Raw genomic sequence first — 23735 nt, 5'->3', positions numbered from 1 at the left:
CCCTTCTAAGTAGGGGGGGACCCCGTTCAACCGCACAGGTTGCACGCCTGAGAGCCAGCCCTGCTTGCTGGGCAACATCCCCTCTCCCTCTCCTCTCCCTCTCCCTGCTGCTGCCACCAGCACTCCTCACCACCCTAGGCCCCCAGGTGTCTTCCCTAGCTTCCTTCTTCCTCAGCCCTGAGTGGGGGGTGAGGGGTAGTTGAACCCTAACCCACAACTTCCTTCTTCCTTGCATCTCCCTTTTAGGCCTGGGTCCTGCCACCCCTCCAGATCCCAACCCAGCTACAGCCCCCACTGTGGCTGAGGGAGGGATACCCTTGCCAGGCGCTGGTGCCTACTTCAGCAGGAAAGCCCGACTCTCCTTCCGCCACCAGCTGCATGACATAGCATCGGCCAATGACTCCACCATTTGAAGGGGACAACCAAGGGCTGAAATTCCAGGAAGGGTTGGCAACCTTCCTTCCCCCATTTCTGTGATCCCAGTGTCTGGCTCCCCAAGTCCCTTATAATTCTCTCATTAAACACTTTCAAAGTTGCCAAGTGTTGTGTGTGTGGGGGGGTTGGGGTTGGGGAGTAGATGGAGGGGGGTGCAAGGTGCTAGTACTGGGTTATGGGGCTGAGGTGGGAAATGTTGCATGGGGTGGGAGTGGCAACACAGGAATGGTGAATATGAGGCAGCTGATCTAATGCAGAGCCCAGGCGTGGCTAGGAGGAAACTAAGAGTTTGCTGAAGTCAAGCTTCAGGGTTGACTGCAGTGAGAGCAGTTTGGGGAAGCTGGGGGCTAGGCAGGATGGCTGATGGGGTTAGGGAGCATATTCACTCAATAAATATCGAATGCCCACCCCCTGCCAGGCATTGAGGATGTATCAATGAACCGAGAAGAAAGAATTCTCTCTTCTCACTAAGCTTTCTAGAAGGGGGAGGGAGATAATAATATATAAGTAAACAAATAAGCATGATAATATGAGATAGTAATAAGTGCTGCTCTGAAGAAAATTAAACGGTAATGTGAGAGTGGTACAGGGAAGGGTGATGTTGCTTTAATTTCAGGTGGTCAGGAAAGGCCCTTCTGACGAGGTGACATTTGAGCTGAGACCTGAATGATGAGTAGCCATGTGAAAACCAGGGGATGGTGTCAGTGCAGGTCCACCAGTCTTAACAAATGTACAGCTCTGGTGCAGGATGTTGATATTGGAGGTGGCTGTGCATTTGTGGGGACAGGGGACATATGGGAAATCTCTGTACCTTCCATTCAATTTTGCTGTGAACCTAAAACTGCTCTAAAAAAATAAAGTTAATTAAAAAAAAAATCATGGGGCTGGGCGCGGTGGCTCACGCCTGTAATCCTAGCTCTCTGGGAGGCCGAGGCGGGCGGATTGTTTGAGCTCAGGAGTTCGAAACCAGCCTGAGCAAGAGCGAGACCCCGTCTCTACTAAAATAGAAAGAAATAAATTGGACAACTAAAAATATATAGAAAAAATTAGCCGGGCATAGTGGCACATGCCTGTAGTCCTAGCTACTCGGGAGGCTGAGGCAGAAGGATTGCTTGAGCCCAGGAGTTTGAGGTTGCTGTGAGCTAGGCTGATGCCAAGGCACTCTAACCCGGGCAACAGAGCAAGACTGTCTCCAAAAAAAAAAAAATAAAAAAAATAAATCCCAGAGGTTCTAGGAAACAGAAAAAAAAGGCCAGTGACCAGAGTGTCAAGATTAGGGGAACTGTAGGTCTTCTAATCTAGGCCATGGTAAAGAGCCAAAATATTATTTTAGGTGGAATGGCAAGACATTGAAGGATGTTAAGCAGGGAAACAACACGGCCTCACATGTACAAAGAACACTTTGGTTGCTGTATGGGAAAAGGATTATATAAAGTCAAATGTGCAAGCAGCAAGGCCATTGAGGAGGTTGCTGTCATCCTCTAGGGAAGAGATGATGGTGGCTTGGATAAAGACAGTGGTATGGAGATGGTGAGAGGTAGATGGATTCTAAATATACCTTCAGAAAGTTTTTAGGACATAACTGTCCTGATTCAATGTGGAGTATAAGGCAAAAGAAGAATCAAAGATGATGCCTTGAGATAGGACTGAGGGAACAGGTTTTGGCACAAAAAGTTCTGCTTATTTATTTTAAGTTGGAGGTACACGTTTGGGGTCAGAGATCTTTCCTGCTCTTCTTCACTTAATCCATGACTTCTCCACCTTCTAAGGAAGCCTATCTCCTACTCTCTGAAACCCTCTAGGGTAAGATTACATTCTACAACAAAGTTTTCAAATGTGGCTCCCACAGTTCCCTGATCCATAGACTGAAGAAAATAAAACTGGGGCAGACTGAGACTGGGTCACTGTCAGTGAGCACCACTGAGCTCCTTTAGGTGCCTGGCTTGAGTGAGGACAGCTTCAGAGGGGCCAGAAGCTTCCCATCCAAGGGGCTGAGGACCGTCTTACTATCACATCCTCCATAGGAATGGCAGTTTCCAGAGCTGGCCAAAAGCACTCCTAGTGGCTTCCCTCTGCCACCCAACATTCACCTTAATTCCCTTTGTGGACAAGGCCCACTTTTCTCTCAAAAGCCAAGGAAGTCACACTGCTGCTCTGACCACAGACGAGGTGGGAGAGGTTAAGTGTGGAGAGAGAGGACCATGAGGCTGGGTTGGAGAAGAGTCCTTTAGTCACTCATGGTGACTGGCAGGAAGCAGGCTGAGGGGAGGTGACTCTATTATCAGTCATAATCCTGAGTTCCACCTTGGGCTTGAATAAGGAGGGGGTCTTGTTGGTAGCCCCCACATCAACCACACTCTGGTGGCTCAAGGAGCTGGATATGGCGGGAAAAGAAGTTTGTAGCAAGGTGGTCTGGAGAAGAGGTTTGAAAACCACCCACATAAAGGCTCAGTGAGGAATGAAGCATTCCTAAACTCCCTTCATCTCCTCTCCAACTCTCTGTGAACTCAGTGCAATAGTCTGTATAAACAGGAGTAGGCCAGATAAATTAATGCTTGAGGTCAAGAAAAGAACCCCAAAGCACAGATTCTTTTTGACAAACTTTATTAAACCTTGTGTTGGTATAGGGTATCTCTTACTGCATTCTACAATCCCAGGATTCAAGGGGGTGGTAAAGTGGCAATGGTGAATTTGGGTATCTGGTCTCCCAAAAGTACTTGCCGCTCTACCCCTGACTCTGCAATGGCTGCCAGGCGGATCACCCCTCCACTGGAGCCATCCCTCTCCATGGCCAACGCGAGAGCTGTGGATAAAAGGAGAAAGGTGGGTTCAGAGTCAGATGCTGAAATCACTGCAAGGAAGGGGGAATGTTGGCCTGGCTTGGGGGTGGGCAGGGTTTGAAGCTCACAGGCCCAGAAGCCCAGTTCTTACCATTGGCAGTGAATTGTAGACACTCTTCCTTGGTCATGCCTTCCCGGTAGGTAGCATCGACATAGCCATAGATATAGGAGCTCCCGGAGCCTCCAATGGCAAAGGACTGTCTTACCATCATACCCCCCATGGGCACTGAATACACCTACCAGACAGAGAGAGAACAGTCACTTGTACCCTCCCTCCAACACATGCATATTCACCTTTCCATTGTGGCATTGGTCTGGGGAGAGTTAGTAGTAAGAGTAAGTGATGCAGAGACTGGAAAGCGAAATAGAAAAAGGATGGGGAGAGAGGATTGAAGGCATGTTCCAGTTCTTAGGCAAGGGGTTGGGGGAGGAGGAGAGGGTCTGACCTGCCCTCCTTCTTGAGGGTCCCAGCCAGCAACAATAATTCCCGCCATCAGGTCTTCCCGGTATCGGTAACACATCTCTTTAAAGAGACTGGCTGCTGTGTGCACCAGTGGAGGCTCATTCAGTTCAATGCTAGACGGCGAGAGGAGTCACAGAGAAAGTGTCAGGACCTGGGAGTCAGGCCATTTAGCTTCTCAGGTCCAATTGCCTTAAGGTATGTGTTCCTCCCCTGCCCCATAGCACCTGTGGAAACCAAGCTGGTAAGTGACAGCATCAGCTACTGCTTGAGTATCAGCTGCTGAGCCTGAGCGGCAGCAGAAAATTCGGTCATGAATAGGAGTCAGCTTGTCAGTCACTCGATTGGCGATGTAAGACCTGCAAGATGGCAGAATAGTGATGGAAGCACCCCACCTGCCTCCCACCTCCATCCCATCACTATCCACTTCCTTAGGGCCCAGGGATAGGAATTCCAGTATTGCCTATTTGTTCTCAACCAAACTGAAAGAGGATGAATGGAAAACAGACAGACTTTTGTAAGGATTTCACCAAATGGTGAGGGGAACTAGAAATAGTAGAAACTGGGACAAATTTTTTTTTTTTTTTTTTGAGACAGTCTCACTGTGTTGCCTGGGCAAGAGTGCCGTGGCGTCATCCTCGCTTACAGCAACCTCAAACTCCTGGGCTCAAGCGATCCTCCTTCCTCAGCCTCCCGAGTAGCTGGGACTACAGGCATGCGCCACCATGCCCGCCTAATTTTTTCTATATATTTTTAGTTGTCCGATTAATTTCTTTCTATTTTTAGTAGAGACGGGGTCTCGCTCTTGCTCAGGCTGGTTTCGAACTCCTGAGCTCGAACAATCCGCCCGCCTCGGCCTCCCAGAGTGTTAGGATTACAGGCGTGAGCCACCGCGCCCGGCCTGGGACAAATCTTAATCTCTAGAAAGAGAAGAAACTCCCCTTCCCACAGTGGTCTGTGTTGGATAAGGGTGGGCTGGCAGGCAGGGAAGGAAAGGAAACATGGGAAGACTTTACAATCTGTCCTGAGCTCACCCAGTGGTTGTTCTGGAGTCCGCCCCCAATACCACGCCCCCGTCAAATTGGACGGCCATGATAGTGGTCTGGGAAAAGGGAGAAAGGAGTGAGTCTGGGTCTTTCCACGTTCTCCAGCATACACAAACCCCAAAGATCCCTCTACTCAGTTTCCAGAATACGAAATTCGTGCGCCCCCGACCCATTTTCAAATTTTATAGGGGCCTCAACACCCTCAGAATACCAGAATCCCAACCCTCAAATCCCAAAAGACTCATCCCGTCCTTAAGCCCAGGGGCTTCACTCGCCCCGCAGGATTCCAAAATTCCACGTTTCAGCACACACCCTTCACCTCCCACTCCGAACGTACCACACCACCCCACCATCCTCAGGACACCTCCCCCTCTCTCTCGAGCACAACACAGTCCACCTCCCCTCCGTCATCCCCACCAAATCTCTCAACCCTACTCAGATTTTATGCTTCCATCGCGTAAGGCTTTGTGCACATCTAATGAACCCCGAATCCTTTCTCACCCCCGTGGAGACTTCACGGTTTTCCCAGTCTGGAGTGATGGCCTCCGGCCCCCAGGCCGGTGCCGGCCCCACTCCCCGAGCAGCTACTAAGGTGGCCGCCATCTTGCTCCCCCGGTGCTGCCTCGAAGCAACTGTCGTAAAGCGCTCCGTCACTCTCTTTAGCTGCGCTCTGAGGTCTTGTTGGAGTTAAGCTACGCCGCGATTGACGGCAGAAGGGAAAAGAAACATGTACAGTACGGCGTAGGTACGGTCTTTTGCGACAGTGAGCACTTGTTGGCAGTGTGGCAAGCAACAATAAAGAAGTCTGTGGAAAAACGTTCTTGTCGGCCTGCGCTGTGCTGATCTTATTGGAGTTGCAGTTCAAAGGGCCCGCAAGATAGACTTGAGAGTCTCTGAGTTAGAATGACTAACACCATGTTTTCATTTCTCTTGGGTATATACGCTAGCAGTGGAATTGCTGGGTCCTATGGTAACTGTTTAATATTTTGAGGCATGGACAAATGTTTTCCATGGCAGCGGCACCATTTTACATTCCCACCAGCCACATTTGAGGGTTCTGATTTCTCCACATCCTCACCAACACTTGTTATTGTGCATAATTTTGATTATAGCCATTCTAGTGGGTGTGAAGTGGCATCTTAAGGTTTTGATTTGTATTTCCCTAGTGATTAGTGATGCTGAGCATATTTCTATGTGCTAATTGCCATTTATATATCTTCTTTGTAGCAATGTCTATTCAAGTTCTTTTTAAATTGGGTTTTATTTTCTAGAGAAGGAGGTCTCGCTTTGTTGCTCAGGAGTGCAGTGGCATTCACAGGCTCATATCATGATCATAGCGCACTACAGTCTCTAGCTCTTGAGCTTAAGCTATTCTCCCTTGTAGCTGGGACTACAGCTGTGCGTCACTGTTTGTTGCCCGGCTCTCATTGTCTTTTTATTGAGTTGTAAGAGTTCTTTTTATATTTGGGATGCTAGAAAGTTATTAGATACATGATTTGCAAATATTTTTCTCTCATTGGATTATCTTCACTTTTTTTATTGGTGTCTTGTGAAGCACAAATTTTTAAATTTTGATGAAATGCAATTTATCCATTTTCCTTTGGCTGTTTGTGCTTTTGGAGTTCATATCCAAAAAACCATTGCCTTAATTCAAGGCCAGAAAGATTTATACTTGTCTTTTTCTAAGAGTTTTATAGTCTTACCTCTTACATTTGTAAGTCTCTTGTCCATTTTGAGTTAATTTTTGTGTGCAACATGAAGAAGGAGTCCAAATTCATTCTTTTGCATGTGGATAGCCAGTTGTTCCAGTACCATTTATTGAAAAGACTATTCTCCCCCCATTGAATGATGTTGGCACCTTTGTCAAAAATCAGTTGACCATATATATATGGGTTTATTTCTGGATTTTGTTTTATTCCAATAGTCTATATGTCTATCCTTATGTCAGCATCACACTGTCTCAATTACTGTAGATTTTTGTACATTTTAAAAAAGTGAGGCAAAATTCATATAACAAAATTAATGATTTTAAAGTGTACAATTCAGTGTCATTTAGTATATTTACAATGTTGTGCAATCATAACCACTATGTGATTTCTGAATGTAGTAATTTCTGAAATCAGGAAGAGTGAATCCTCTAACTTTGTTCTTCCTTTTCAAAATTGTTTTGGCTATTCTGGGTCCCTTGCATCTCCATATAAATTTTAGGATTAGCAACTCATGAACATGAGATGTTTTTCCATTTATTTAGGTCTTCTTTAATTTATTTTAACAATGTTTTATAGTTTTCAGTGTACAAGTCTTGCACTTCTTTGGTTAAATTTGTTCCCAGTCTAATTGATAATAACTGAAATACTTGTTACCAAGTATTTTATCTTTTTTTTTTTTTCAAGACAGAGTCTTGCTCTGTCGCCCAGGCTACAGTACAGTGGCATCATCATAACTCACTGCAACCTCAAACTCCTAGGCTCAAATGATTCTCCTGCCTCAGCCTCTTGAGTAGCTGGGACTACATGGGCATGGCATTATGCCCAGATAGTTTTTTTTTTTTTCTATTTTTGGTAGAAAAGGGTTTCGCTCTTGCTCAGGATGGTCTCAAACTCCTGACCTCAATTCTCCCATCTTGGCCTCCCGGAGTATTTTTTTTTAATGCTATTGTAAGTAAAATTGTTTTCTTAATTTCATTTTTGGATTTTCATTGCTAGTATATGGAAGTACAACTGATTTTGGTGTTGATCTTGTATCCTGCAAACTTGTCAAGCCATTTATTTGTTCTAATAGTTCGTGTGTATACGTTCTTTCGGATTTTTCTATGTATATAATCATGTCATCTGCAAATATAGTTTTACTTCTTCCTTTCCAATCTGGATGCCTTTTATTTAATTTTCTTGCCTAATTGCCCTGGCTAGAAACTCCAGTGCAATGTTGAATAGAATGGCAAAATCAGACATCTTTTCTTGTTCCTGATTTTAGGGGGACAGTTGAGGAAAAAATTTTTCATATTAATAATTGAATATGATGTAGGTTTTTCTTTTTTTCTTTTTTTCTTTTTTAAGAGATGGGGTGTTGCTCTGTTGTCCAAGGTGGAGTGTAGTGTAGTGTGGCCTGATCATAGTTCACTGCAGCCTTGAACTCCTGAGCTCAAGTGATCCTCCTGTCTCAGCCTCCCAAGTAGCTGGGACTACAGGCATGTGCCACCATGCCCAGCTCATTTTTTAGTAGAGATAGAGTCTCATTATATTGTTCAGGCTGGTCTTGAATTCCTGGCCTCCAACCTTGGCTTACCAAAGTGCTGGGATTACAGTCATAAGCTACCATGCCTGGCCAGCTGTGGGTTTTTCATAGATGCCCTTTATCAGGCTGAGGAAGTTCCCTTTTATTCCTATTTTGTTTATTGTTTTTATTATGAAAGAATATTGGATTTTGTCAAATGCTTTCCTGAGTTTATTGAGATGATCATGTGTTTTTTCTTTTATTCTATGAATATAATGTATTGCATTGATTTTCATATGTTCAACCAATTTTGTATTCCTGACATAAATCCCACTTGGTCATGGTGCATAGTCCTTTTTATATGCAGTTTGCTAATATTTTTTGAGGATTTTTTGCATCTGTCTTCATAAAATATATTGGTCTGTAGTTTTTTTGTTTGTTTCTCAGATCTTTGGCCCTGGTATCAGGGTAATACTGGCTTGATAGAATGATAAGGAGGTATTACCTCCTCTTCTGTTTTTGTAAGAGTTTATAAAGGATCTCATTAATTCTTTAAACATTTGGTAAAATTCATCGGTGATGCCATCTTGTCCTTGGCTTTTCTTGTGTGGAAAGTTTTCCTTTAAATCATAACTCAATATCTTCATTTGTTATAGTTCTAGTCAGATTTTCTAATGATTCTTGAATCAATTTTGCTAGTTTATGTCTTTTTAGGAATTTGTCCATTTTATCTAGGTTATCAAATTTTTTGGCCTACAATTGTTTATAGTGTTTATTATAAACCTTTTTATTTCTTTAAGGTTAGTAGTAATGTCCCCTCTTTTCTTTTCTTTTCTTTTCCTTTTTTTTTTTTTTGAGACATGGTCATGCTCTGTTGCCTGTGCTAGAGTGCAGCAGCATCATCAAAGCTCACTGCAACCTCAAACCCCTAAGCTCAAGTGATCCTCCTGCCTCAGCCTCCAGAGTAGCTGGGACTACATGCACATGCCACCACACTGGGCTAATTTTTTAATTTTTTGTAGCGACGGGGTCTGGCTATGTTGTCCAGGCTGGTCTCACACTCCTGGGCTCAAGCATTCCTACCTTGGCCTCCCAAAATGCTAGGATTACAGGGATGAGCTACTGCACCCAGCCCCCTCTTTCTTTCTTGATTTTAGTTATTTGAATCTTCTCTCTTTTTTCCCTTAGTCTGTCTAGCTAAAGCTTGTCAATTTTGTTGATCTTTTCAAAGAATCAACTTTTGGTTTCATTGATTTTTCTCTATTGTTTTTCTATTCTCCGTGGGGTTTATATCTACTCCAATCTTTATTATTTCCTTCCTTCTCCGTTCTTTAGGTTTTGTTTGCTCTTCTTTTTCTAGTTTAAGGAGGGAAGCCATTTGTTTATTTGAGGGAAAAGCATTCTGGGCAGAGGAATGGCAAGTGTAAATATCCTGAGGTAGGAGCTTGCCTGACATGCTCAATGAATACTGAGGAGGTCAATTTGGCTAGAGCAGATAATGTAGGATCTTTACAAAGTATTCTCACTAAAAAATGTGATCCAGAAAATCTGCTTAAACTTTAACAAATTTTAGTCTGAGTGCAATGGGAAGCCATTGGAAGATTTCGAGCAGGGAAGTGACATGATATGACCTACATCTTAAAGGATCATTTTGACTGCTTTATTGAAAATACATTATAGGGAGGGAAGGGATGGGCAGAGAGACAATTAGGAGGCTACCGCAATAGTCTAGGTGATAGGTTGGCTTGGACAAGGGTAAGAGGAGTGAAGAAAGCGGGAAATGGTTAGGTTTTCAGAGATTGGATGTCAGTGTGACAAAAGAGAAATGGAAGAGTCAGGATGACAAAGTTTTTGGTGTAAGGATGTGGAAGAATGGAGTTGTCATTTACTGAGCCAGCGAAGACACCAAAGGGAGCTCTTTGGGGGTAGGGGGTATCAGAAGCTTAGTTTTGGACATGTTAGGCTTGCTATGTCTAGTTGACATCCAAGTGGAAATGCTGAATAGGGAATTGTATACATAGGATTCTGAAATCCAGGAGAAAGTGGATTGGAGTTATGATTTGGGAATTATCAGTGTGTGAAATGGTCAAGCTCTTTCATGTTCATTATTGTTATGGGAGTGGCCAAGGGATCATTAAATAAACATACTCTATCTGAGCACCTGCTCAGTGTGAGGCACGACGCACATGTTTTAGGCTTGGGAGTTTAAGGCAGAGGTTGCCATTTATTAGTATTCACAGAAACGGAACAGAGGAGGTGGTGCAGTTCTGGGGGGAAACTGGAGGGATCTGTGTTGCACATGTTGTATTTGCGGTGTCTAGAAGTGTCCAGGAAAGAGTTGACTGTATAGGGATGGAGATCAGGGGACAGTTTTGGGCTGGAGACTTGGCATGCAGTTGCCACGGGAGTGGCTGAGAGAGGCCAGGGGTAGCGTGAGTCTCTCCGCAGCTGGGAACAGGGATGACACATCTTCCCGTAATGTTTTTTTTATTTCCCTTAAGCGCCTGCTGTCATCACACAAGACGCCCTACGTCGACAGCTGCCAAAGAACACTTTTTATTCCTCACAGCTCCTCCCATGTTTCTGAGACTGCGGACAGAGGAAGGAACTCAAAATCATCCCCCGCCGGGGGCGGGCCTCAGCTGCGGTGGCGTCACTAGAGAGGCGGGATATCTAGGCCGCCAGCCTGGAGCCTGGGCTTCGCTGGCCCTGCCCCTGGGCGCTCCCTTCCCTGCAGGTCCCCTGCAGCCGCCGTCCTCAGCCCAGCTGAAGCAGGCCGAGCTCGGCCAGCATGCCCTGGGTGCGGTTGTAGACATCCTCCAGGGTGCCGGCGGCCCGGGCCAGCGCGGTCCGCGCCTCCGCCTCTGTGGTTCCTGGACACGACAGCTCGAGCAAGCGGCCGCGACCCGGGAAGGCGAGGAAGGCGAGGCGGGCGGCCTGACGGATGAGCCAGGGGTGGTGCGGGGCCAGGGCCGTGCCGTAGGCGTCGCTGCACTGCGCGCCGGCGTCCGGGCCTCCGAGCTCCCCGGTCGCCACCCGGTGGAGGCAGAGTTGCGACCAGCGCAGCGCGCGGTGCAGCAAGAGCAGCGTGCGTGAGCCCGAGGACCGGGCCGAGTCCCGGGGGACGGACCAGGGTCGCCCCAGCAGGCCCGTCCGCCGCTCCCACGCCGCCATGGCCGCCAGCGAAGTGTAGTGCTCTGCGTCTGGGCCGCGCAGCCGAGCCTCGAGGGCTGTCACCTTGGTGGAGGCCTCGCTTGTGGCGAAGGTGAAGATGGAGCCCAGGGGAGTTACGAGCCTGTGTATTTGGTGGTGGGATGGGAGAGGCCATTTGAGAGAGGGCGATGGAACCACAAGGAGGAGGGGACTGGCTTGCGGGAGGAAGACCACTCACTTGACTAGTTCCCTCCATCCTGCCAAGTACTGCGACAACTCCACATCCCCTGTGAGGTTCAGACTGGCTTGGAATGGCCTCATCATGCGGCCCAGCATCCCCTGAGGTTCCAGACACAGAGGCTCTTTCCACTGTGGGACTACCAGGGCTCCCAACTCTTGCTGGACCTGGAGGATAGATACAAGGGGAAGAGGGCGGGAGCAGAACCTCTAGGCTGCTGGACCTACTTAGCTAGCAGCATAATCGGGCTCTGAAGAAATTGTTCCTAAGGTCTAGTTGGTGTCCCTCCTGCTGTACTCTGAGCTTCTGATGGGAGAGGGAAGAGAAGGAGGAGGACCACCCTTTGCCAGATGCTCAGCCTGGCTCCATGTCCCCCTCTTCAGGGTCCCATCTGGAGCTCCCATGCCTAGCCTTCCCCTGAATGTACCTGGAAGGGCTTCGGTAGCTCTGGAATGCAGGGCTGTGCCCTGGATCCGCAGCCTGAGAGGGCCCCTGAGGAGAGGGGGAGTGAGCGTTGAGCACCTGAGAAGCAGGGCTTGGACTCCTGAGTTCCTCCCAGAGCAGCTGAGAGAGGGGGACACTCACCCAGGATCTGAGCACTGAGATAAAGAAGCAGCAGCAGGAAGATAGCCAGAGGAATTGAGTGGCGGAAACAGTGCTGCCAGGCCAGGGGCCGCCCTGCGACCCGCATGGCTGTTGCTGAGACCACCAGCCCCTGGCCAGTTGTGTCCCTCTGTCTCCAGGAGGAGAGAGAAGCCTGTGGTGCCCTGAGACGCAAAGGGTTAATAATTAAACTACTGGGGCCCCCTCTCCCCTGTGCCCTTTGTCCCAGAGGGCAGCTACCCTGGGTGTGGGGGACCAGATTAAGGGAATTTGGGAGATTCTGTGGTAGCAATGACAGGTCTCTGTATTTCCCTTCCCTGCAGAGCCAGCTGTAGTAAGGGCAGCTTGGGTATTGGGAAGAGAGGCAGGGGTCAGAACCAGCTCCCCTACTGAGCAATGGTGTAGGCCCTAAGTTAACTCTGGGCTTGAGTTCTCTCCATTGTAAATTGAGGATAATAATAGGTACTTTGCAAGCCTGGTGTGAGGATTAAATGACAATGTATGTGAAAACACTGTAAATGAAAAGCTGACCACAATTGCCCTATAAATCTTACTTATTAATGTTCAAGCACTGGGGGACCTCCAGGATCCAGGGAACACCCACTTCTAAATTCTCTCTTCTATCCCTAGGGGGCCTTGTCTTGATTTGGATACATGACCTCTCAATCATATACTTTAGGTTTTATCCTTTTACATTTTTGTGGTTTAATTTTTTAAACTCCAGATTGGCTCCTCAATCATTCATTACACCAACCTTTAACTACTTCCACAAGCCAGGCTCTGTACTACTCCTCAAGAATACAAAAGTGCTTTCAGCCAGGCATGGTGACTCATGCCTGTAATCCTATCACTTTGAGAGGCTGACCTGGAGGATCATTTGAGCCCAGGAGTTTGAAGTTGCAGTGCACCACACTCTAACCGGGCAACAAAGTGAGACCCTGTCTCCAAAAAAAAAAAAGAAAAAAAAAAAAATGCCTTCACAGAGCTCAATTTCCACTGGGAGAGAATTTATCATCTGTCTTCCCTCCCAGAATGTGAGCTCTGATGAAGACACGGGCCTTGTTTTTCTTGATTTCTTACAGCACTTGGAATATTGCTTAAGCCAAAACACATTATTGATAAGTAAACATATATTGACTAAAAGAAGGAACGTGTATGAGGGGCAGGTAAATCAAGGGTGCTGGCCCCTGTCAATTTTAGCCAGTTTTTTTTTGTTTTTTGTTTTGCAAATTAGGAGTCCACCTGGTGGTCGTGGGGAGAAAGGCATTCTGGGAAAAGATAGAGGGTACAGAAAGCACTGGAAGAAACAGCATCATCTCTTCTTAAGGATTCTTAGTCCCCTGTCCCTAAACTTCTTAGAATTGTTTCTTTCTCTCTGTGTATATTTGCTTCTGGGGTGGAGAGGGGTGTCCCAGATTCTCAAGGAGTCAGGGGCCCAGTCTCTAAGAAGACCCTTCTCAGCTCCTACAGTTCATGGATTCAGGCCCTATTCTCACTCTGATGCCCCCTCACCTACTGGAGGTCCCTTGCTCCTGAGCAGTCCTGTCCCTGGAGAGGTTCCCAAGAGATCACTTCCATTCCTAGTCCTGGTCTCCGCTCCCAGAGCTGGAATGTTTCCAGGCTTGTTGGTTGTGACCTTGGGCAAGTGGCTTGTCATTTCTGAGACCCAGTTCCCTCAACTACAAAATAGGAAGGGTAATTCTCACCTCCTAAAATTGTGCGGATTAAATAAAACACGGCTGCTGCGAAGCGCTAACCACAATTCGTGGCTATAGTAAACCTCAGTAGGTGAAGCTTGTTTGAATTCACCTGCCCTCACTGCCCCTCCTCCTCTAGCACTGGGAGCCTAGGCCTTGGCGAGCAGGAAATCGAGTTCCAGGGGTTGCAGGAGCGGATTAGCTTTGGGTGTCACTTAATCCGAGAGGTCCTTCCGCAATCCGCAATCCGAGCCCTCCGTAGGAGCGGAACTGATATAAACCTGCTTAAGAGGCCTGGTTCCCAGCCGCCGAGGGATGGAGCGGGGCGCGGGAGCCAAGCTTCTGCTGCTGCTGTGCGTGACTTGCTGCAGACGTGCACAGGCAGATGGCCCAAGCGGTTACACGTCGGTCATCGAAGTGACCAACGGGGGTCCCTGGGGAGAATGGGCCTGGCCTGAGATGTGTCCTGTAGGATCCGTCGCCAGCGGGTTCTCGCTGAAGGTGGGGGCTCAGGCCTAGGTGCTGGCGGGGGCAGAGATGCGGGGGGGCCAGCGGAGCCCAAGGATGGCAGTCCCCTGACTCCTCCTCGCCACCCAGGTGGAGCCCCCGCAAGGCATTCCTGGCGACGACACGGCTCTGAACGGGATCCGGCTGCACTGCGCACGCGGGAATGCCCAGCGCAACACGCATGTGGTGGAGTCCCAGTCTGGAAGGTGGGGGCGGGGGTCAAGGATCCCCCAGGGTGAGGGTATGTCCTTTATCCCCTGTTACACGCCCCCCCCCTCCTGGCAGGCAGGCTCTTCCAGAGCTACAGGGCAGTTTAGACCCGGGGGTGGGGAGCGAGTGTGAATGGAAGTCTTCTCCTTGGCACCTCGGCGGAATCCGGTGGCTAAATCCAACCCAGGGTGTCTTGTAGCACCTGGCTTGAAAAGTCCCAAGGGCTGGATCGGTCTGGAGCGGGGTAGGGGGCGCCCACAAATCTATCGGGTCTTCCTTTTTCTTGAAGGTGGGGCGCATGGAGTGAGCCGCTGTGGTGTCCCGGCGGCGGCTTCCTTGTGGCCTTCTCGCTTCGCGTGGAGGCACCCGTGACCCCCGGGGACAACACAGCAGCGAACAATGTGCGCTTCCGCTGCTCAGACGGCACGGAACTGGAAGGGCCTGGGCTGAGCTGGGGAGAGTATGGAGACTGGAGCGACGCATGCCCCAAAGGCTCGTGCGGCCTGCAGACCAAGATCGAGAGACCCAGAGGTCTCCGCGATGACACGGCGCTGAACGACGCGCGCTTATTCTGCTGCCACAGTTGACACCGCCGCCGCCCTCTCCTCTACCCAAAGGCTAGTCCCACCTCCCGCTATTAAAGCTTCTCGGTCTCGGCTTTGGTCTTGCCTGTTTGAAGGATGGGAAACTGCATCTCCTTTTTCCCTCCTATTGGGCGAGGCCTACATTCGGGTTTGGTCTCAGGGGTCTGTGCCAGACTGCTGAAAGTTACGGACCCATAGTCCAGAAAAATGCACTTAAACACATACTTTTTCAGACAGGTGAAGGAGGTCTCTGGCTTTCTGAGCCCACCTGCAGACACCCCGCCCCCAGTGAGAGCCCAGGTTGTCTCCTTTCTGAACCACCAGTGACCTCAGATTAAGAAAATTCTACCAAATTAGGATGTGACAAGGCTTTAAGGCTTCCTTTTCTAGAGTTTAAGAGACTAAAGTGTCTTTTTCATAATTTCCCTTATTTTCTCCTACAAAACCCAAACAGTGGCTCTTATAGATACTGATTCCCGTTCAGTACCTTTGTCCTTGCTGTTCTCTCTGCCTGGAATCCCCCCAGGTATCTAGATGGTTAGCAAGCCTACTAGATGTCAGCTCAAATTTCACTTTCTCAGACTTCACCTATCATAAAAAATAGTCCCTCCATTAGTCAACCACTATCCCATTACCAACTTTTTAAAAGAATTTTGTTTTGTGTGTGGTTTGGGTTTTTCTTTGTGTGGGCGTGTTTTTTGTGTGTGTTTGAGACAGGGTCTGCTCTGTCACCAGGGTTAGAGTGCAGGGGAATGATCTGAGCCCATTACAACCTCAAACTTCAAGGCTCCCGCAAACTGCCTAGAATTGCAGGCTGTGAGCTACCACATGCCTCTTTGTTTGTTTTTTAAGGAGACAGGGCCTCACTCTGTTGCCCAGGTTGGAGTGCAGTGGCTCAATCACAGCTCACTGCAGCCTCAAACTCTTGGGCTCAAGCAATCCTACTGCCTCAGTCTCCCAAGTAGCTCGGACTATAGGTACATGCCACCACTCCTGGTTAATTTTTTTAAATTGAGAGGGCATCTGGCTATATTGACCAGGCTGGTCTTGAACTCCAGTGATCCTCCCCCCGTGGCCTCCCAAGTGATGGAATTACAGGCTGAGCCACCTCACCCAGCCTACCAATGAGTTTTTAAGAAGTGCTTAATATTACCAATTGAAATAATCTTTTGCCTCTTTAACAAATTGCTCATCTTTCACCCCTGGAATGTTAAGTTCTTTGAGAGCCCAGAGCTCGTCTATCTTGTTTACTGCTGTATTTCCAGTGCAACCCCTACTAGCTCAGTATCTATTTGTTAAGATAATAAGTGGGTACAGGGATCCCAAACCCGAGAGCCCCGAGCCTGGGTGTATTTGCAAGCCCTCACATACTCCTCCTTGCATAGGGAACAATCTGAGACAGGGAAGAGGGCTCAAAGAAATTTATTCCAGTGAACCAGGGCATGGGGGTGCCAGGCGGGTGTCCACAAACAAACCAGCAGGTGTAATAGGATGGTCAGTGGAGCCTCAGTGAGGGGCGCCCTGCAGAAAAGAGAAAGTGAGGACGCAGCCGGGAGCAAGCAGGTTCCTTCTACAACCCTACCCCACGCCATCCTACCTCCTTTCTCCTGCAATCGCCACAGAAGACACCAATGGTCGCATTCACCAGTTGTATCCCACACAGCACGATTTCTAGGCATGAGGCGGCCACCAGCAAGGAGAAGAGTGTCACATTCCAGGGGACCACGTGAGGCGGCTCCTCGCACAAATCCCATTGAGTCCGGTTGACCAAGTAAGCACCTCTGTGGGACAGGGTCACGTGAGAGGAGGTAGTCTGGCGTGCCCCCCCCCCACCACCACCGCACACGTAGAGGGCATTTGCAAAGGGCTCAGTTGGCCCTCGTGAAGGGAGCTCTCTCGAAGCCGAGTCCTGCCCAGGTTTCCCGGTGGGAAGGACAGGTGGGAAGAGGCAGAGAGTGGAAGGCACGGATACAGGCTAAACCTTACGAGGTATCTTCGAAGTGGTAGCTCCACTCGCCGTTCATTAAGCATTTGGGTCCAATTCGGAGCCCGACTCCCGACACCGAGAGGCAGTATATGGCACCAAGCACCCCGAATGCCGAGGAGAAGACGGAGCGGAGCATCTGGATGCGGTGTGGAAGGTGAGGTGAGTAGGGCCGCAACCTCCCCGCTTGTCCCACCGCGCCTGGCTTCGGCCCCCACATCACCGCGCTCCTCTTGAGTCAGGTTTAAAATACATTTCCCGTCAAACCCTGGGCTTGGAGTTAGGCTAACCCTAGGAGCCAGCCGCCAGAGGTTCATGGGGGTTGTAGTCCCCTCTGGCCAGGCACATTGAGACCTAGGATTTGCGGGTGCGAGGGAGGAGTGAAGCCGGGCCTGGAACTCTGCAGACGAGCTCGTGTAGCTAGGAATTCTGTACGGAGTGCTGTGACTCTGCGAGGACAGGTTCAGAGATGAGTCCTGACTTCCTTCTTAATTTGGATCTTACCCTGCAGCGATTTCCACAGCAGCCTGCACCACAACAGCCCTTGCCCCCAGCGCGAACAGCTGCAATTCCTGGACACAGTACCTGTGGGGCAAGAGTCAGTGTGATAATGGGTCCCCATAACCCTCACCTCCCACCCGGCTCCCCTATCCATAAAGCCTTGCTTGTATCAATGCTTACCTCTTTTGGAAGGCTGCTGTGATGCCCTCAACCCTTTGGACTATAGGGAGACCTTATTGCTACTTCTCCTAGAGCTGCTGGGCTTTAGGTAAATAATATATCATTATTTATGTGCCTACCTTATCTCTGTCCAGGTTGTAGCTTACTGGAGGGTGGAGTCCAATATCATTATATTCCTTGGCACACAGTAGGTGCCCAATTGAATGGGAGTCAGGAAGCCTGAGTTTTAAGGCCAACCCTGCACTACTTCACACTCTATGAATTGATTCATCTCTCTGAGTCTCAGTTGTGTCCTCTGTAGAATGGGTCTGTAGGAGGTACTTCACAGAGCTGTTCTTAGGATTTTTTTTTTTTTTTTTTGGAGACAGAGTCTCACTCTGTTGCCTGGGCTAGAGTGAGTGCCGTGGCATCAGCCTAGCTCACAGCAACCTCAAACTCCTGGGCTCAAGCGATTCTACTGCCTCAGCCGCCCGAGTAGCTGGGACTACAGGCATGCGCCACCATGCCCAGCTAATTTTTTCTATATATATATTTTTAGTTGTCCAGATCATTTCTTTCTATTTTTTGTAGAGACGGGGTCTCACTCTTGCTCAGGCTGGTCTCGAACTCCTGACCTTGAGCAATCCACCCGCCTCGGCCTCCCAGAGTGCTAGGATTACAGGCGTGAGCCACCGCGCCCGGCCTGTTCTTAGGATTTAATGAGATAACAAGCTGACTTGGTTTCAAGACTGGCTCAGAGTAAATGCTCAATAACTATAAATTCTCTTAGCAGCAGGAAGAGATAGTGGTGTTGGAGTATCTGGTGAATTGGGATTATGGTAGAGTGTGGAAGAGTTATGCTAGCAGATGTTGTGATGTGCAGTGTAGGATATCCCAAGATTCAGCTCCAGGTCTTTTTTTCTCCTTGTAGCCTTCCTGACAAAGCCCATCCCCTCCCAGGGAATTAGCTGTTCCCTCTGCCAATAGTCGCCTCTAAAATCGATGCCTCCAGATCCAAATCTAACTGCCTGTCTTGGTTTTAACTCAAATTCAGCCAGTTTCATACTGACCTCACACTATTCCCCAAACCCATCTCCCTTTGACTTTCTTGTCTCCATCAGTGGAAAAAGTCACCCAGGCTAGAAAACTTTAATCCTGCACCCAGCCAGACCTCAAGTCTTCTTGACTTTTTCTTAAGTGGCTCCTGAATCTGTCAGTTTTTTTTTTTTTCCTTCTTCCCCACATTCAATTCCTAATCACCTCCCAGGAGGATGATGTTCTCAGCCTCCCCACTAGATTCTTGCCCCATGCCACCCCACAATCCAGCCTAGGTGCCACCGGAAGATTAAACACAGCTTTCAATCGGTCTCTTTTCAGCTCAAATCCTTTAGTATCTGTTCACAGAGTAGCCCGTTAAGACTGAACCCCTAGCAAGGCACTCTAGGCCAGGTTCTTTGCCCATCTCCCATCTCTGGAATCCCACAGCTGTCTTCCTCTTTGCTTCCCCACATATCTTGTCTGGCACACACCATGCAAGGCAGCATTTTGTTCTTCTCCAGGGAAGGTGCTGAGAGTTTTAGTTCTATTGTCTCATCCATAGCAACCTCAGAAAAACACCTGCTGAGTTGGGCTGACTTTCCCCCTGGACACTCTCCTCTCTTCCTGTCTCATGGCAGGGCCAGGGCCAGTGCTGATCCCCTTCTTACCCTCTCTGGTGAGATCACTTACTGAAAGTCTCCTGGATCCAAACGCATCTAGAATTGCCTTTTGAATTTACCAATTTTGAATGACCTACCTGTTTGGGATTTTTACTCTTTTGGTTAAAGTGTTTGTTCCCCTTTGTGGTCTGAGCTTCTCTGTCTTGCTCACTGCCATCTAATTGTCTTAATGAAAAGAGAAGGGTCATTGTAGATACAGGAGGAAACACTGAGTTTGTAGGTTCAATCTGCTCACTTTTCTCCATCTCCACGGCCATTGGCCTAGTCCAAACCACTCTCATCTCTCCTGGACAACTGCAGTGACCTTAGTCTGGTCTTTCTGTATCTATTGTTGACCTCCTATTATCGACTCTCTATACAAAGGCCAGAGGGGTCTTCTTCAGTCCAGTGGGGTGTGGAGCAACCAGAACTCTCACTCTGTGCTGATGGGAATGAAATTGGTACAAGAACTACAGAAAACTGTTTGGCAATATCTATGAGCACTGAATATTTGTACACCTTAAGAATCAGCAATTTTCCTCCTAGGCATATATCCAACAGAAATGCACACATATGTTTACCTAAAGACATCTACAGGAATGTTTATAATAGCATTATTTGCAATAAAGCCAAAGTGGGTACTATCTAAATGTCCTTCAACAGTAGAATGTTTAAATAAATTGAGATTTTTTCACACAATAGAATGCATAAGAAATAATTTAAAAAAAACTACAGCTCTACAGCTGCACCTACTAATATGGATGTCTCTCACAAACATATTACTGAGTTTGAGACACAAAAGAGCACACACTGTATGATTCCATTCATATAAAGTACTAAATAAGCCAAACTAGTCTATGGGGTTAGAAGACAGAATAGTCATTACTCTTGGTGGGGGGAATGAGTGGTGAGAGGCATGTCTGGGATTCTGATAATGATCTATTATTTTTTTTTTTTTTTTGAGACAGTCTCTCTGTTGCCCGGGCTAGAGTGCTTTGGGTTGTGTCAGCCTAGCTCACAGCAACCTCAAACTCCGGGGCTCAAGCAATCCTTCTGCCTCAGTCTCCCGAGTAGCTGGGACTACAGACATGCACCACCATGCCCAGCTAATTTTTTCTATATAGATTTTTAGTTGTCCAAGTAATTTCTTTCTATTTTTAGTAGAGATGGGGTCTCGCTTTTGCTCAGGCTGGTCTCGAACTCCTGAGCTCAAACAATCCGCCCGCCTCAGCCTCCCAGAGTGCTAGGATTACAGGCATGAGCCACCGCGCCCCGCCTGATAATGATCTATTTTTGATCCGGGTTCAGAGTACATGGGTAAGTTCATTTTGTAAAAATTCGTTCAGCTGTTTACTAAGGATCTGGTCACTTGTTTGTATGACAAATAAGAAGTTTTAACATGTAAAAAAAATGGGTAAAAAAAGTCCTTCAATAGTTTTCTGTCATACTTATAATGAAAATTCAAATTACTCACTGTAGCTTTCAAGGGTATATGTACACGGTCTAGCCTGTGTCCTCCTCAGACATCTCATTAAACCTCAGTTGCACCGGCTGCCTGTCCAGTCCTTGGAGATGTCGCACCTGTTCCCACCTTAGGCTTTGTACTTCTAAGTCTCCCTGTTTGCAATGCTCACACCTTCTTTTTGTCATTTGGGTCTCAGTTCAGACATCACCTCATAGAGGCCTTCCCCAAAAATGCTTTAAAAAGTTGTCCCCCAACTTTGTCTAGGAACTCTTTATGACAGCAGCCTGCTTTATTTTTTGATGTTACCTACTCATGTCTGAAACCATCTCTCTTATTTATTTACTTCAATCATTTAGTGACTGTTAATTGAGTGCCTGTTAAGTGCTAGGCACTGGTCCATGCACCAGGCACATAGTAGCCAACAAAGCAGGCAGTCCTTGCTCTCACGGGGCTTGCGGTCTTGCTTCCTTGATACCAGTTGCCTCACCAACAGGAACACAAGCTTCCGGCAGAGCAGGGACCTTGTCTGTGTCCCCATGGCATAGGGTGGTGCTTCTTGAGAGTGACTCTGGGCACGGAGGTGGCGGAAGGCAGCTGTGAATGAGAGCATTGGGAGGACAACCTTGGAAATCTCCCCTGAAGTGGGCTCGTTAGATTGGGCAGAGGAGTGTGGGGGTGGGGTGGAGGTGGTTTAGGCTGGAGAAGGAGCACAGTGTGACAGTGGGTAAAGGAGTGTGACATCTCAGAGAGAGTTGTGTTCAGAGGGATGGAGTAGAGTCCAACAGCCATGAATCCATGCAGGAGAAGGAGGAGGAGAAAAGACACCAGAGGGTAAGAGAGGACAGTTGGTTAAAGGAGAGGTAAGCCCATTTAGCTAACAGAAGCATGACCAGCAAAAGGGATGAAGGTGAGATCTTTCCTGGAGAATATCATTAGTCAACTGTCCTGAGAAGTGGAAACCTGTGCTGGGTAGATCTTTTGTTTTTATCCCATGAAGATATTAAACTAGGTTGGCCATTCAAAAGTTTCCCTAAATGGGGAGGGAGTTGGAGGATGGGGTTAGGAAGTCTGGAAATCTGTCTCCTCTTCCTTTACTTCTCCTGACAGAGCCTAGTCTCCAGGAGAACTTGGCACATTCTCTGCCACACTGCCCTAGGCTCTGAGTTTATCCTTAGCACCCAGCACAGAGTGGGTATCTGGAAATGTGGGCTGAGAGTGAACAGATATGGAGGTGGGAGAGGGTGGTACCTAGTTAATAGGTAGAGTGAGTAATCTGTGATGTCACTCCCTGGCTTCAGACATTTTCACTGCACTCATCCTACCACGCCTATTACTATCCTGCCCTGATGACATCTCACACGACCAGCTGCTCCTTCTGCCTCGACCCTTGTAGTGAGGTGTCCCCAGCACGTGCTCAACAGTGGGGGTGGGGAGCGACAGGTAGGAAATGCTCCCTACCCAGTCAGGAAGCTCTGTAGAGCAGTGAGGATTCCTTCCTTCCCATTTCCCTCAGACATTCAGCCTAGGACCCCAGGCAAAGTGTGCCTAGAGTGTAGGGAAGAATTGGGTGGGCTTCTTGTCCCCACCAAGCCATTGCCATCCCTTCCCAGGCAGCCATCCTTTTCCCTCTCTCCCTCTCCCTCCTGTTCAGAGCCCCTTAGAGTGGCATCCAGCCCCCAGCCCAGCCTTCTCACCATCAGGCCCCCGCCGATGAAGCCCGCCATGAGCCAGACTTGCAAGCTGAGGTGATTGGTCCAGGTGGTCTCTCCGTTAGGCACCAGCAGGAGGGCGTTGGCCACGATGCAGATGAGGGAGAGGGGGATGAGGGAGAGCCCCACACAGCGGGCACACTTTCCCGTGCACATGCTAAAGCACTGCGAAGGGCAGGTGGTGAGTGAAAGTGCAGGAAGTTCCCAGGTCCAGAGGAAAGCAAGCCCTGAGCGGGAGCAAAGGTCAGGGAAGAGGAGTGGCAGAAACTGGCTGGATCACAGTGATAAGGGAGAGAGGCACAGGTGGGAGAGGGAGGGCTGCTGCAGCCCTGACGTCAACTGGGGGATGTGGTGGTGGGCGGAGATGGGGAGCTTGACGCGCAGAGGAAGTTGCCTGGGGTTAGTGTCTTGCCCTTTTTTCTGCACACACCTCTCCACAGCCCCTCTGCTGGTCCCTTAACTGCTTTGTGGCTTAGCCAAGGCCCTTAATGTTTCTCAGTCTCAGTTGCCTCAACTGTATAAAGGGTACAGTGATGCCACTTGCTTCATGGGGCTTGTGAAGATCAAACGGAGGCAACGTGAGAAGTATTTTGTAAACTAGGAAGCACGAAGCAGATGTATGGTGGCCTCATCCTTTTCACTGGTTCCATAGGGAGAGTTCCTTCTAGGAAGAAACTAAAGAGATGATAGTGGGCTTTCATTCTCCTTTCATTTCTTTTTCTCAGTATCTCATTATTGACCCTTCCTCCTGTTGAGGCCATGCCTGTTTCTGAGGGTGGGCTTGAGACTGAGGTCTGACTGATTAGAGCATTCTAGCTCTCTGGCCTCCATGTTTGATTCAGCGACGGCCATGTGATACAAGCCAGTTCTGTGCGAATCAATTTCTGGGTTTTTTTGGTTGGCATTCTGAGGTCAAAGAAGTTCTGTTTTTGTTGGGGTGCTGAGTCAACAAAAAGAAGGTATTACTCAATTATTGTATACATGTCCAAGTTGCTTTTTGTGTGTGAAGAGCAACAGAATTGCATTTCTGAGAATGCTTGGATTTGGAAATAGCCCTGTGTCTCCTTCTTCTCCTTTTTGGGGAAGTCATCTTAACTCATCAAGAAATGAAGTAAAATAAAAACCCCCAAATAGGGAAGTCTTTCCTTAAGTCTAAATCATTTTTATAAATCTAGTCACAAAACTGGGTGTAAGTTTCAAAAATCATTTAAAGAGAAAATATAGAATATAAATT

The 23735-nt window shown here is 48.2% G+C and overlaps 4 protein-coding genes across 5 annotated transcripts; 1 reads left to right on the top strand and 3 right to left on the bottom strand.

The window, feature by feature from the left end:
- Positions 1-3016: 3016 nt before the first annotated feature.
- Positions 3017-5429, bottom strand: PSMB6 (proteasome (prosome, macropain) subunit, beta type, 6). Its single transcript, XM_012659875.1, has 6 exons — positions 5283-5429; positions 4770-4837; positions 3963-4094; positions 3722-3851; positions 3367-3511; positions 3017-3238 (listed from the first exon to the last, which is right to left on the bottom strand). The coding sequence occupies exons 1-6, from the start codon at positions 5382-5384 to the stop codon at positions 3096-3098; spliced, it is 720 nt and encodes a 239-aa protein (XP_012515329.1). The 5' UTR covers positions 5385-5429; the 3' UTR covers positions 3017-3095.
- Positions 5430-10678: 5249 nt separating this feature from the next.
- Positions 10679-12083, bottom strand: GLTPD2 (glycolipid transfer protein domain containing 2). Its single transcript, XM_012659881.1, has 3 exons — positions 11813-12083; positions 11386-11552; positions 10679-11289 (listed from the first exon to the last, which is right to left on the bottom strand). Exons 1-3 carry the CDS (start codon positions 12074-12076, stop codon positions 10752-10754), a joined length of 969 nt encoding a protein of 322 aa, XP_012515335.1. The 5' UTR covers positions 12077-12083; the 3' UTR covers positions 10679-10751.
- A 1870-nt stretch (positions 12084-13953) lies between these two features.
- Positions 13954-15051, top strand: VMO1 (vitelline membrane outer layer 1 homolog (chicken)). 2 transcript variants are annotated; one of them, XM_012659883.1, is made up of 3 exons: positions 13954-14186; positions 14283-14398; positions 14692-15051. In XM_012659883.1, the coding sequence occupies exons 1-3, from the start codon at positions 14001-14003 to the stop codon at positions 14987-14989; spliced, it is 600 nt and encodes a 199-aa protein (XP_012515337.1). In that variant the 5' UTR covers positions 13954-14000; the 3' UTR covers positions 14990-15051. The 2 variants fall into 2 exon arrangements, with proteins under 2 accessions (XP_012515337.1, XP_012515338.1); XM_012659884.1 differs by lacking the exon at positions 14283-14398 and having other exon boundaries at positions 14001-14186; positions 14692-15045.
- A 1365-nt stretch (positions 15052-16416) lies between these two features.
- TM4SF5 (transmembrane 4 L six family member 5) lies at positions 16417-22737 on the bottom strand. The gene is made up of 5 exons (XM_012659885.1): positions 22487-22737; positions 17475-17555; positions 16973-17109; positions 16584-16767; positions 16417-16507 (listed from the first exon to the last, which is right to left on the bottom strand). Exons 1-5 carry the CDS (start codon positions 22655-22657, stop codon positions 16493-16495), a joined length of 588 nt encoding a protein of 195 aa, XP_012515339.1. The 5' UTR covers positions 22658-22737; the 3' UTR covers positions 16417-16492.
- Between the last annotated feature and the right edge of the window lie 998 nt (positions 22738-23735).

This window comes from Propithecus coquereli, unplaced genomic scaffold (assembly GCF_000956105.1).
Source record: "Propithecus coquereli isolate 6110/MARCELLA unplaced genomic scaffold, Pcoq_1.0 Scaffold640, whole genome shotgun sequence".
NCBI classification, from domain to species: Eukaryota; Metazoa; Chordata; class Mammalia; order Primates; family Indriidae; genus Propithecus; species Propithecus coquereli.
This window is presented reverse-complemented; position numbering and strand designations above follow the sequence as displayed.